Here is a 14,280-nt window from a genome sequence, read left to right on the forward strand (position 1 = left end):
ATTTGATGATTTGGTGAAAAGGTCGTAGTCTCAGCTAGGCTGCTTTTCAGTCTACGCCTTGAAACGAAGACATAATTACCAAATAATAAAAGTGAATACAATTTACACGCCCAATAGGCTAAAATAAAAAACATGCAAGCATTATTAAAACAGATAATGGTGATTTATAACAATGTTTTCCTTGATATGATGGATTTTTTTCCTAATTGCGTTCTATATAATCTGATATAAAAGAAATGACTCGTATTACGAGAATTAATTAGAAATCATAAAATCAGTTTATTTTAGAAGCTTGTTTTGAATTTATTTTTATCAGAATTAAATAACTTTATATAAGTTTATATAAGGTAAATCATAAAACCTTTATAACGAAATTGAATTTATTACGTTTGTAATCCAATCGACGTAAGTACTTCCAGGTGTGAACATTGCAATAGGTTGACGTCCCATTTTAATTTTAACTTTCAAACTTTTATTTTTGTCATATCTCGTGTTCCCCTGAGTTAAATCTGTACCTGAACAAACACCGACAATACCAGATACATGTAATACTGGCCCACCTGAGTCACCAGCTCTGGAAGAAGGCCATAGACCGCAAATTCCTCCCAAACAAAACGCCGGCGTAAATGCTTTCGATGGACACCTAGTAATAACAGCATCCAAAACTTGCAATGGCTTGTTGACACTACGAGCATCGCCGAGGGATCCATTAGAACCTATAGTAACGCCATACCCTAAAGTCAAAACCTTAGTACCATATAAAGTAAAATAATCGACAGAACTAACTTTAGCAAATTGAGAAACAGGTATTGTTTCAGATAGTAAAAGTCCAATGTCATTTTCCATCCTGTGTATCTTACGATAATTTGGTTCTTTAAACATCGATAATATATTGCTAAATGACGACTCTTTGTCAGAAGAAAAATTATGCCTTATAACGCCTTTTATATCTAGTGTTGATGTATATTCTTCTAGTCCTTGGATGCAATGTGCAGCAGTCAGGCTCCATGTAGGTTTGAGTACAGTGCATGTACATATATGACTGTAACGGTAATCACCATCTTTGTTTTGTCCTTTCCTCATCAATTTATATTCCATTTTCAAGACGTATGGAAACTCGCCTGGAACTGCATCTCGGCCTCCAATAATTCGCAACGATTTATCTCGTGACGTGGCATTTAATGAGTATACTTTAATACAAAAAAATAAAAGTATTTGTTTCACGTTCATACTCATTGACACTCACGGTTACAGATTTAGATTCCGTATACTTAGTTATATTATTTATGTGTATTTTACGACCGCAAGTAAAATAAAATAAATATTTTTTTATTTATACAATATTTCACTACAATTTTATTTAACCTAGATTTGAGACTCCACAACTTTGCTATACACGAAAGTCATAAAATATACATTACAATATTATTATAAAGTACACATTCTTTAACATTTCTAAATATCAGCAATCTAAAACTTGAAATTAACTTAAATATTTAAAAAAAATGCATCCCGTATTGGTCTGACGAGTGAAGTAATTTGGTTGACTACTGCAAGTTATTGATTGATATCAATTAATTACTTATACATAAGTCCTGTGTTATCTATACTTCTGATTCGAGTTGATGATTTCTATTGTAATGATAAAAAAATATTGTTTTTTATGTATTATGTTGTTTAAATGTTGTTTTTGTTTGTCGTCTCTACGAACTGAAAGAAATCTGTGGAGTAAACTTGTGTGCACGAACAATAAGAAGGAGGTTTATGGAAGCGATAATCACTTCTTTTAGAAAAGTAAATGGTCCAAAGTACTTACAAGTTTCACATATTTCACATAGGCAGTTAAAGTCATCCAAATTTGAATCTATAATCCGTAGATAAATTCTGATCATAGAAGCCTAATCGTAAAATTACGACTCTAGTCAATTTTCTATTATTATTTTTATCATTTATGAAATACTATATTATAAGTATTATAAATTTACAATTTTCTTGCTTAGCGTACTTTTTATTTGTATTATTAATAAATTAAACCAGTGTGGAGCCAGGGCTGGTTAGTAGAACTAAAACTAGAACTACGTAATATTATATATGTATTTTTTTAAGAAATATTTTTGACATACGTTTCATTTACTAAACATATAGAATAATTTCAATGCAAACACAGTGATCAACAGTTGTTTGCAAAAAATCTGTTTTGAATTCCGTTTGTCGAGGTTAAGGAGCGAATTTACATCAACTCTTAACTTTACATTATATTTGATGAAATAAGTTAAACCTCCATATTAAAAAAATAATTCTACAATTAATTATTTTGTTTATATTGTTCTACTTTCTGAGATTAGTAGTATTAATTCTTTTATCGGCTCTGTCAATAACGCAGACCAACCATAATGCATATCAATTATATTTAAGATATGAAATTAGTAAGGCAATATAACGGTATCGGTTCGTTAGTTAGGCTTGAGACCTTCACAATGAAATTGAATTTATTACTTTCGTAATCCAAGCTACGTCCCAGTGTTTAACTTAGTTTCACGTATCAAATTTATTTTATTCTTTAAACCTTTATTTTCGTAATATCTCGTTATTACTTTTGATGTATGATATCCTGAACAAACACCTAAAACACCAGATACATAAAATACCAGTTAACCGGAGTCAACAGGTCGCAAAGCATGCCATAGACCAATGAACACCTTATAATAACAGCATCCAAAACTTGCAACGGCTTGTCGACACTCGAAGCATCGCCGAAGGACCCATTAGTACCTATGATAATACCATACCCTAAAGTCAAAACATTAGTTAAATAATCGTCTAACGTCAATTTAGTAAATTTAGAAATAGATGTGAAATAACAAACATGTAGTAGTATCTCATTTTCCACCTTTACTGTTTTCTCGCTATAGTTTGGTTCTTTGAACATCTCCAATATATTGCTAAATAAAGACTCTTGGTCAGACGAAAAAAATCTAATTACCTACGTCTTTTTTTAAATGCTGCAAACGATATATCATCTTCTATTCCTTGGATGCAATGTGCAGTAGTAAGGCTCCAAGTAGGCTTGAGTACAGTACACGTACAAAGATAAAGATAATGGAAATAACCATCTTTGTTTTCTACTTTAATCTCCATTTTTCAAGATTTATGGAAATTCGCGTGGAGCTGCATCTTGACTACCAATAATACGCACCGATTTTTCACGTAACGTGGCATGTAACGAGATTTATAATAAAAAATATAAGAATTTGTTTCATGTTCATATTCCTTGACAATCGCGGTTTCATTTTGCATATAACCTAAGCATATTTATTACTTATATATATTTTACGACCACACGTGAAATAAAAGTAACGAATTTTAGTAGTTATATTTCTGTTGGTGCGTTATATAAAATATAAAATGAGAATAATATTTTAGGGTGTGCGCGCACAGTTACAATAATGACATAAAAACTACATGTTGAAGTTGCCAACTAAATTTCCTGGCAAATATAACCTACTCATTTCGATTCGGCTTGGTAACTGTCTCACGTCATTGCTGATCGCCAAAAGCGTCCGAATTCGACTTCGTATGAAATTACGGTCACTGATTAGGTTTTTAATCTTAAGACTTTTTGGAATACATTGCACTATTCTTAAGAACTAGATGGAGTAATTTCTTAAGCATTAATAGAATGGGACAAACCACGGTCTTAAGTGTGATAATTTTGAGTTCTTTATTGAACGCGCTCATAATGGAATACATAAATCACTGTTCGCATTAAAAATCAAACCAATTAGTATATTATTTTGGAATAGACCGTTTTTTAGTCTTGAAAAAATAAACTTTTAAATCTAAACAAACGATAAAACAAAATCATACAATTAGTTCACACGTACTCAACGATTTTTAAATTATATTTTGGTCTACTTCTTGATTGAAAATGAGTTATTGTATTTACTTTGTCAATATATTGTCTAATATAGTATAGTTTTAATTGGTTTTAAATAATATTAAAACAATAATTAACGGTCCAAATTTAAAAATGCATAGGGGGGTTAAAATTATCGCAAATAATCACCCCTATCACCTCCTAACGGGAATACGTCGAATTACCAATAACCCTGTATAAAATTATATAATTGTTGGTATATATGATAGAGGGTTTACAACTCTGCTAGACATAAGTACCAATAACATTAGTCAATAAATATTTTTTTAAATATCGTGAGTTACAAACTTCAATGTCAAATAAGTCATTTTTAAGCCGAGCATACTTCATGCGCCTACCAGTATAGCTACTTTTAATTTTCTTATTGAAGATTCATTTTCTAATTTTACAATTTAATATTTTCATTGGTTTATTTTTATTTAATTTTATGTATAAATATTTGCTGCCAAATTGCCAAGCCTGATTGAAAGCCAGCTTGTTCCGATGGCTGGAACTCGTCAAGTAGTCTGGCGAGACGATTCATGAAAACTGTTAAAAGAAGCTTACATAAGACTCAGGAAAAAAAAATATTTTGTCACCTTTCCTAAAAAAAAAACAGTACCACATCACACCCGCTCGGCGTTGCCGAAATCTTAATAAAAAGTCTAGTCTCCACTATCATTTAACATGTGAAAAAAACCCGTTCATTAAAAGTATCTCCTTGAAGTGGTAGAGCGTAGTATATAAAGATGGCCCTTACCTGATATACAATTGACAAAGCGATCCCTCGAGGTTTCTTGTTGAATTTATAGAATGAACCGAGATGGCTAGTCGTTAGAACGCGTGCATCTTAAACGACGATTGCAGGTTCAAACCCAGGCAAACACCGCTGAATTTTCATGTGCTTAATTTGTGTTTATAATTCATCTCATGCTCGGTGTTGAAGGGAAACATCGTGAGGAAACCTACATGTGTCTAATTTCAACGAAATTCTTCCACGCATGTATCCTTGTGGATACACATCCGCATTGGAGCAGCGTGGTGGAATATGCTCCGAACTTTTTCCTCAAAGGAAGTGGAGGCCTTAGCCAAGCACTGGGAAATTTACAGGCTGTTACTGTACTGTACTGTACCTACTATAGAATACTGCGGTAACTATCAGACAGCCCAATAAAATTCAATAGATACATTTGTATTGTGTCAATACGACAATCTATAATTATAGACTGTCGAAAAGCATTATCGAATAATTTAAGGGAATAAATTTCGAAACCAATAAAATAATACCAAATCAAATTCAGTTTGAAATGAGATTCATTTTATTGAAGTAACAAACTAGACTTAACAAAACTACTATAGTTGATATTTAACTCTTACAGTAATGAAAGAGCAAAAATAATGCAAATCAATAAGTTCAGTTTACATTTTTTTTATTATAATAAGATCATTTTTTATACACTACCAGAATTAAAGACCTTTACATAAAAATATGAACGTTACCTCAGGTAAATCATAAAACTTTTATAGCGAATTTGAATTTATTACGTTTGAAATCCAATCTACGTAACTACTTCCACGTGTGAACATTGCAACAGTTCTACGTTTCATATTATAATTCATCATTTCATTTTTATTATATCTCGTTTTTGGTAGTTCTAAATCTTTACCTGAACAAACATCGACAATACCAGATACATGTAATACGGGCTCACCGGAGTCACCAGGTCGGGAAGTAGGCCATAGACCACAAATTCCAACCAAACAAAATGCCGGTGCAATTTTTTTCGATGCACACTTAATAATAACAGCATCCAAAACTTGCAATAGCTTGTTGACACTAAGAGCATCGGCGTAGGATCCATTAGAATCTATAGTAACGCCATACCCTAAAGTCAAAACCTTAGTTCCATATAAAGTAAAATAATCGACAGAACTAACTTTAGCAAATCGAGAAACAGGTATTGTTTCAGATAGTAAAAGTCCAATGTCATTTTCCATCCTGTGTATCTTACGATAATTTGGTTCTTTAAACATCGATAATATATTGCTAAATGAAGACTCTTGGTCAGAAGAAAAATTATGCCTAATGACGTCTTTTCCCAACAATCTCTTACGTTCTTTTATTTTTACGTTTTTTTCTTTTATTTATTTTCCGACCGCAAGTGAAATAAATTCCATGTTTTTTTTATTTATACAATATTACACTATAATTTTATTTAAGTTAGATTTGACGTAACCAATTCTAAAAAATAACAACATTTAGAAAATGACGACCTGCGTGGTCGAGTAGAAAATAGATGATTTACAATTATATACAATATATTAATAATAATACAATTTATTTAAGATGGTCGAGTAGTGTGTACACCGGTTTTCATGGGTACGCCATCCGAGGTCCCGGGTTCGATTCCCGGCCGTGTCGATGTAGAAAAAGTTCATTAGTTTTCTATGTTGTGTTCTAAAGGGTGTCCCAAAATTAACGCAAGATTTGAATTAAATAGAAAACGCCGTTTTTAGTCTTTTGATAGTTATATTTTTATTGACTCGTAAAGTACATAAGATAGGGTTATGTATGGAATAACACATCGGACAAATGGCCTCCACGGCTTTGCATGCACATGCGCACTCTTTTGTTGAAATTTTCCATGACCATTCTGCATAAATGTGGCTGAATTTCGTTGATGCAGCGTTGAATCTCCTCCTTTAATGCACGGGTGGTTGTGGGCTTGTTGACATAGACTTGTGATTTCAAATAACCCCATAAAAAGAAGTCTAATGGTGTTAAATCACACGATCTAGGAGGCCAATTTTGATCACCGAAACGAGAGAGTACACGGCCTGGAAATGTCTCATGCAGTAATTGAATTGTGTCACGGGCTGTATGACATGTGGCACCGTCTTGTTGAAACCACATATTGGACACATCAATATCATCCAATTTTGGCAGAAAGAACTGTGTAATCATGTCGCGATATCGAGCACCAGTAACAGTCACTGCTTGACCAGCATCATTTTCAAAAAAATATGGCCCAATTATGCCTCCAGCCCAAAATCCACACCATACAGTCACGCGTTGTGGATGCATTTGTTTTTCGACAATCACATGTGGGTTCTCCGAACCCCAAATGCGGCAATTTTGGCGATTGACAAAGCCATCAAGATGAAAATGTGCTTCATCGCTTAGGATGATTTTGCTCGAAAAATCAGGGACCATTTGTTGATGTTCAATAATCCATTCAACGAACTCTCTTCTCTGTGCATGGTCATTAGGCTTCAATTGTTGTGTTAATTGAATTTTGTAAGCATGAAGACACAGATCTTTGGTGAGAATACGCTGTAGAGAGGTTCTTGAAATTTGCAATTCTTGTCCACGACGTCGAATTGAGGTTCCTGGATTGTCAGCAACACTCTCACGCACACACTTCGACATTCACATTTGAACGGCTTGTTTTTGGACGACCAGTGTGTTTGGCGTCTCCAACGGATCCAGTCTCCATGAATTTTTCAATTAATATCTTCACAGTTGACGAAGTTAAAACACTATTCCGACCATATTTTGTATGAAATTTTCGAACTGCAGCCGCCAAGCTTTCATTATTTTTGAAATATTCTTTAATAATGAAGACACGTTGTTCTATCGTGTAACGCTCCATTTTTAATAACCCTATACTGTTAGCTGTCAAATTGCTTTTTTTCAGGGTTGCCAACACTTCACTGCACAAATGGCGGCATATTCAAATCTTGCGTTAATTTTGGGACACCCTTTACTTACATTGGGATCAGAGTAATGTATGTGATGTCCAATATTTAAAATAAAATATAATAGGAACTAGGCTACAATATCCCTGATTGCGTTGGCAACGCAATAAGCTATACTAAACAACGGCTGTAAGCTACATATATTTATATCATGTATAATGGCGAGCGATTATATTTCTGTTTAATAAGTCAAGCATGCGAATAATACACTGATGGACTCATAAGCTGCATCAAAGTTCAGGATTACTTTCGAATTAAGATTTTTGATAATTATGTAAACTTTTTAGATAAAACTAAATGAATATATCAAGACTGTAATTAAATATTAGAAAAAAATAGAACTGCAGTAGAAGATAAAATTATAGACCGGGAAATCAAATTTATGCATATTCGCAAATTCGTCTGTTATTAAAGTTTAAAATTATTTTTTCTTGTTGTTAGGCCACTGACAAACTCTCTGAATATCTTAGGATACGAGCATCTGAGGGCCGAGGAAATGAATGCAATGGAAATGAAACAAAACAGTACGTATTGTAAGCTTTACTGAAAAATTTCTTACCTAGTTCCGTAACCTATTTATCATTCATTACATAGAAGACTAAGGTGCACCCAATATTATAATAGCAGGACATATATTCCGTGAGTGATTTTTTTAAAAATAATTTTGTTACATATGCCGAAAGTATTTTTACGTTTAAGTTATAGATGAGTAATAGTTCAGACAATTTTGACTATTTACCAGAGCGGTATAGTTTAGAGGTCCACGCATTAATTCCTTTCTCTTATCAGTTTCCATGGTTACAAGGAGGCTCCGCCCACGAACGAGGAGAAATTTCTCAAAACTTACATACATTGATATAGCACATCAATATTAAAAGATAGTATTAGTCTATTGCTGTTTCAATAATTTCTCCAATTCGTCAGCTGATAATATATAGTATCGTCATTTTATGTGAAACAGCCTTCGAAGGCAATACACTATGGAATTTTCTAAACCTGTATGTTTCATGGAGATATTATTGATACATGAGATCCTATTGAGGAGACACAGTAATGTAGTTTAAATCATTACAATATCTATTATTACGATGACACGACATTCAATTACACGTGAAACCGAAACACAGGTTGACATAAAACAACGAAGTAGACAATGCGAATCGTGGTGCATATTATTTCTAATGCTTCCGTTATACATTCTAGAATTTCCTTGCATGCAACCTTTATGACTTCAGACGACGCCGCAGTACATAGAGTCAGATATGCACGAGGTGGCTCTCAATAACGTGACGTAACGATTGATAAAATTATCGTATCGGTTACACTCTCACAGAACTTTTTTCGCTACAGACTCGCCTCGTCCTAGTAGTTCAAACAATAATATTATCAATAAAAGTAACATCATAACTATAGATATACAAAATATAATAGAATTTAATTTTATAAATACAGAATTGATGTTAAAATCAATCAAAAACAAGATTATACAGAGAAGGCAGGATATTACAACATCGATTAATTAATATCTATTACAGCTACTACATATTATAGGAATATATGGTAATACATAAAACCGATACACTCATTGCCGCAATTTAATATCTGCGTAGTTATTGAATATTCATATATAATATTACTGTGAAATATCTCTAAACCAAAGAAATACCATAATGTTATAATCCCTGACAACTCATTTTTTCTGAATATTATTCTCTTTGACTTAAAAGAGAGAGAGAGAGAGAGAGAGAGAGAGTAGAAGTGATTTCATTCAAAGACGATTATTACGAGTTGCAAGATCTTGGCACGAGTATTATATAATCGAAAATTGTCAAATGGCATACAACGGTCTGAGTGAAAAAAAAAAACAATCTCGAATCGGAACATGAAACAGCACGCCGTTATAATTTTAAAAGAGCAATGAATGAGCAATCTTAGACATCAATTATAACACAAGAGCATTTATGTTAGTTCTACTATATATATTTTTCGTTACAATAATATTTCATAATAACAAAAGTGTATCTCACTGATTGAATGTGCGCGTTTTCCTCTTCTCATATTTAGTGACCGTGTATAATATTGCTTCATATATATAATAACAACACGTATATTTAATGCATAATACGTGTACGTATATCGAGAAAACAATATTATTAAATATGCATTTAAAACATTTACTCCTAATATCCTACTCGATGATTGCTTAAATACAATTAATATCTATGAGTAGTATACTCGGTCACGAGTGTCGACTACGAGCGAGTCCACGTTGTGATTGCCGATGGAAGCTGTGAGAATATCGATGAAGCTTTATTTTATACGAAATGAATAACTATTTAACTAACACAGAGCCTCGATTCAATTTAAATACATAATATTTTATTAATAAATAACTCTCCAACTAATTCTTATATATTAAAAATATTAAGAATAAAACCAAAACACACCTTCAACTGAACGTATCTGCTTAAATATTAAATTAAAATTATAAAACTCATCGTGACTGGACAGTTATAAATATATCTTCCAAAACGCATCGTCAAAAAACGCAATACTAACATATTTATTAACTAATTATATCGGTTAAATATTTAACAAATACCGACCGAATTGTAAATAAATTGCTGTCGGTGATTGTATACAATTGATACTAGGAACAATCGCCTCAGTGGTTTTACATAAGTCATCATTAAAGACATATTATCCTTTATGTTCAGGCAAATTAAGTTTTACCAATGGCAAGCGCATGGTCACTTCTTTTCCCCGCGCTTGCGCAGAATGAAGACCGTGACGACTATATTATGCACATATTTTATTTCAGTTGATCACTTCGTAGGATTTCAATCCGAGGACTTTGCTCGGTAACACAAAGATGTCAATATTTTATTGCCAATTGTTACTACCCGGGGTTAGGTCTTGTACAATTCAATGAGTGAAGGTAAGCTAGTATTTCCGATCAAAATCTGTCAGTTCGGGATGGTTAAGTTTTCTTTTCGGCTAACATTAAAATGGTAGTATTGCTAAGACGAAACATTAATGTGTGCAAATTATATGGATTTCGACCGAACAATTGTTGGTGGTTTAGAACGCGTGTGCGTGGCGACAGACTCCACAGCCGAGAGCGAACTCCTCGCCCGTCGGCGGATGTTGCACGTGGAGTGGACATTCGTCGGATGATCCGGGAAGCTGCTCCCCTTTGGGTCCTGAATTAAAAATTACACGTAATCGTTAAAGGATTTATAAAGTCTCTTTTAACTTATATAAAAATTGTACTGCTTTACATATAAATTTTAACGAATAATTTTTCCGAATGATAAAATGTATTAAATTACCAGCGGGACATTGCGGCAATAAATGTCTGGGTATGTTTGTAACACGTTGGAAGTCGTCGTGGCACGAGTTGCAGAAGTGCGACGTCCCGAAGCAAAAGAATACTGCCACCTGCCAATTTGATGTATAGTTTTTATAGATTTGAATTATAGCCGATTACGACATATTTGTAAAAGCAGTCGAAGAATGAAGACGAATGAAGTAATGTATGTTCGGTATGTTCAAAACCATTTTAAACGGACGATGAAACGTTTTCACCTTCAATGTGTTTACAATCGTGTTGTAAAGACATTTGATTTCGAATACATTAAACTCAAGTGTGGGTGGTATGTGGTGGTTGATACTGACGGAGCAGCAGTAACGGCACTTGTACTCGAGGAAGTCCGCGCCGTGCTTCGGACACGTGCGCGCGCCCGCAACATCGCTGCATGCGCCGCAGACCAACTCCGTCGGTTCCCACCAGCCGCTGCTTTCCGCTTCGCAGCGCGCCAGGCCGCCGAAGTACGCCTGAACGCGTTCCTTGAGTTAATAAATCGGAATGCAGCATACCAGATTTGTTTATGCGTAGAAACAGTAATCACAATTACTCGTTATTAGAAAGATCCATTGTATTGAATAATCTGCCAATATAACATTATATAGACACTATACCCTGTACAAAATAGCTTGATCTTTTAGACAGATGTAAATTTTTCTGATCGACATAACTTTGCAATGACGAACATATTATTTTCTTAATTTAATGATTTTAAAAATTGCAAAAATATTTAAAATACAAAAGTTCCTAAAGATTCAAGCGTTATCCGAAAATGAAGACTTTTTCTATTATATATTATGTAAAATTTAAATAGAAACACTGAAAATAATAGACGCTTGTACAATGTTACGTCGGTCGGACGGTAGGGACGCGAATAACAGGCAGTAACTGCTACAAATATCGATTACAAAAATCCTTATTAAAGATCAGTGTAGGATAGTAATTATTGTTACGAACTGGGGTCCTTTTGCTTGGGGTCTCTGAGGCTAGTGGTTGGGGTCCCTTCAGCTGTTATAACTCTTTTTAGGAAAATAAGTTAAAAAAATTAATTCTAATTTAAATAACGCATTCCATCGTTCCACCGACTGTTATATATGTGATTTTTTCTGTTTCTTATCACTAGCCCGTCTGTCAAAACAATTAGATAAGATACTTCATTATAAGTAATTACTTTAATTACTAGAAAAATAATTATAACCATGCAGAGAACAACAATAATCAAGAAAACGTATGAAGTATGATAACTCAATAAAACTGCGTCGAAATCAATCGCCAGTAAGCCAAGAAGATAACAAACGAAACCAATGTGAGTCGACATAAAATAAAATATTACAAAATAAAAGACAGAAAACGACTTCGGTAACCTTGCCGCACTTGTGGCAGACGTAGTAGGCGTAGCGTTCCATGGCGTATGTGGCGGGATCTTCTTGAGCGCGGCCGCGAGAGCCGCCCGCCGCCAGCCCTTCGTACTCAAGCCGCATCAGCGCCTTGCGACGAACCTCTTCGGACAGTCGACGTATCGGGGTCAGAAGTTCTTCTAAAGTCCAATGAGTCATATCCTCCTGTTTGTACAATTGTTTTAACTGTTACAATCTTTTAATCATATCACATATGTTACCACTTTATATGTTATCCAGACTTAAAACTCATTAAAATATCGTTCGAACGCTAAATTATCAAAATATCAAGTGTCTTTGGACGTTTTTGTGTTATTTATTTAAAACTGATCCAACTCCACTCAATCGACACATGTTATAACAAACCTCTCTATGTAATTTTAATCAACTTACCTTGCAAATAGGACACTGCGAAAAAGAGAATGTAATGCGGGGCCCGACCCACTTGTTCGCCAGGACTTTCTTACAGCAGTGCAGGTGGAACACATGCCCGCATGTCAGCTGGAACAATTGTTTACAGTTTAAATGAAATATTTTTGGGTATATTGCAGTAAGTTCAAAAATTAACCAAATATCTTCGTTAGTTTTGTCGTGTCGTGTCTATTTGTAATTTGATACAGAAATCATGAAAAAAAATTACAAGCATACATTAAATGATAAGTTTTATTACCTGGATAGCGGGCGCAGCCTGAAGTGGATCAGTAAAGCAAATCATGCACATGTCGTCTGCGTCCTGCCGCAACGATTCACAACCGGCGCAGCCGAACAAGCACGGCAGGCAAGTTTTCTCATCCCGTACGCCTCCGCATGCGTGACCGCAACTGTGCACGCGAGTACAGGCCTCCCGACCGTGTTCCTGTTCGTAACAAGATATATACATAATTATTTACATTACACATAATATTAAATTATTAGTTTAACGAAATATTTATAAAGTTAGAAACGGTAAAAAAACTATCGAATCTAAAGGATGATTCATATTTATTGAATAATTTTTATAAATTGTATTATTGTATTGTTTACCTGACATTGTTGGTCGGCACAAACATTTCCTATGGCCAGTAGTCCAGTACTTCCCCTTGCTCCACAGAAGCGACACGTGCCAGCCAGCCCTCCGCTACCTTCTGTCTCAGTCGGTACAGTCCCCGCGCCTTCGAGTCCGCGGAACTCAACTAGTGCCTTGAGCGTACGTCGATCTACGAGCAACAGTAGCCAATGGAGCTTGGCTCGCCCGCAGCCTTCGTGTATGTCAATGCGGATGGCGCTCTCTTCCTCTTTGCATATCTATCGAATAAGTTTTTCACCAATTCAATAATAGTATAAAACCATGCGTCAAATTTATCTCGTGTTATAAAAAGCTTATCTAAAGTACTAATAATTTCACTCACCTGTCGTTGATGATTGCGTGCAGCCCTATTGAGGTGCAAGAAACGATCACACTCTGCGCACAACGGACCGCATGAACGACACTCGATGACTGCTAGCGTAGAACCGTCATCGTGATTGGTACAATGCGATCTAGTTTCAGCAGCAGAATCCCGACCGCGATTATCTCGACTCTCGTTTGATCTGTTTATACTACGAGAGTTTATTTTAAATAACAAAACTTACTTCAAATTGTACTACAACTAAACTTATAGTACAATTTGAAAGTAAAAAACACTAATTATATTTAAGATTATATTATATTAAATATTATAAATATACTATATTTACTCGTTAATCTAGTAACTAGCTCATAAGTATACATCTTTATGTCCTAGATTCAAATCCCGTTTTACTTCAGTAAAAAGTCATTGGGTTTTTCAATTCGCCAAGAACTTTTCAATAGCATTCCAAAA

General features: G+C 34.4%; 2 protein-coding genes across 2 annotated transcripts in view; both read right to left on the minus strand.

Annotated features, from left to right (window-relative positions):
• Positions 1-363: 363 nt before the first annotated feature.
• On the minus strand, positions 364-1,230 carry LOC125075733 (trypsin-7-like). The gene has a single exon (XM_047687433.1). The coding sequence runs from the start codon at positions 1,228-1,230 to the stop codon at positions 364-366; it is 867 nt and encodes a 288-aa protein (XP_047543389.1).
• Positions 1,231-10,079: 8,849 nt separating this feature from the next.
• LOC125075883 (E3 ubiquitin-protein ligase MYCBP2) overlaps positions 10,080-14,280 on the minus strand; it is an 87,011-nt gene continuing 82,810 nt past the window's right edge. Inside the window, exons 67-74 of the mRNA XM_047687713.1 lie at positions 13,828-14,017; positions 13,463-13,723; positions 13,110-13,295; positions 12,833-12,940; positions 12,407-12,604; positions 11,354-11,512; positions 11,008-11,116; positions 10,080-10,878 (exon numbers count right to left, since the gene is read on the minus strand). Coding sequence (XP_047543669.1) covers positions 10,757-10,878; positions 11,008-11,116; positions 11,354-11,512; positions 12,407-12,604; positions 12,833-12,940; positions 13,110-13,295; positions 13,463-13,723; positions 13,828-14,017 — 1,333 coding nt within the window. The 3' untranslated portion in view covers positions 10,080-10,756. The remainder of the gene's footprint in view (positions 10,879-11,007; positions 11,117-11,353; positions 11,513-12,406; positions 12,605-12,832; positions 12,941-13,109; positions 13,296-13,462; positions 13,724-13,827; positions 14,018-14,280) is intronic.

The sequence above is a fragment of the Vanessa atalanta genome, chromosome Z (assembly GCF_905147765.1).
Source record: "Vanessa atalanta chromosome Z, ilVanAtal1.2, whole genome shotgun sequence".
Lineage (NCBI taxonomy): Eukaryota > Metazoa > Arthropoda > Insecta > Lepidoptera > Nymphalidae > Vanessa > Vanessa atalanta.

Bases quoted from the DNA above. Each gene is read 5' to 3' on its own strand.
- LOC125075733 (XM_047687433.1), bottom strand. From the start codon at position 1,230: ATGAACGTGAAACAAATACTTTTATTTTTTTGTATTAAAGTATACTCA.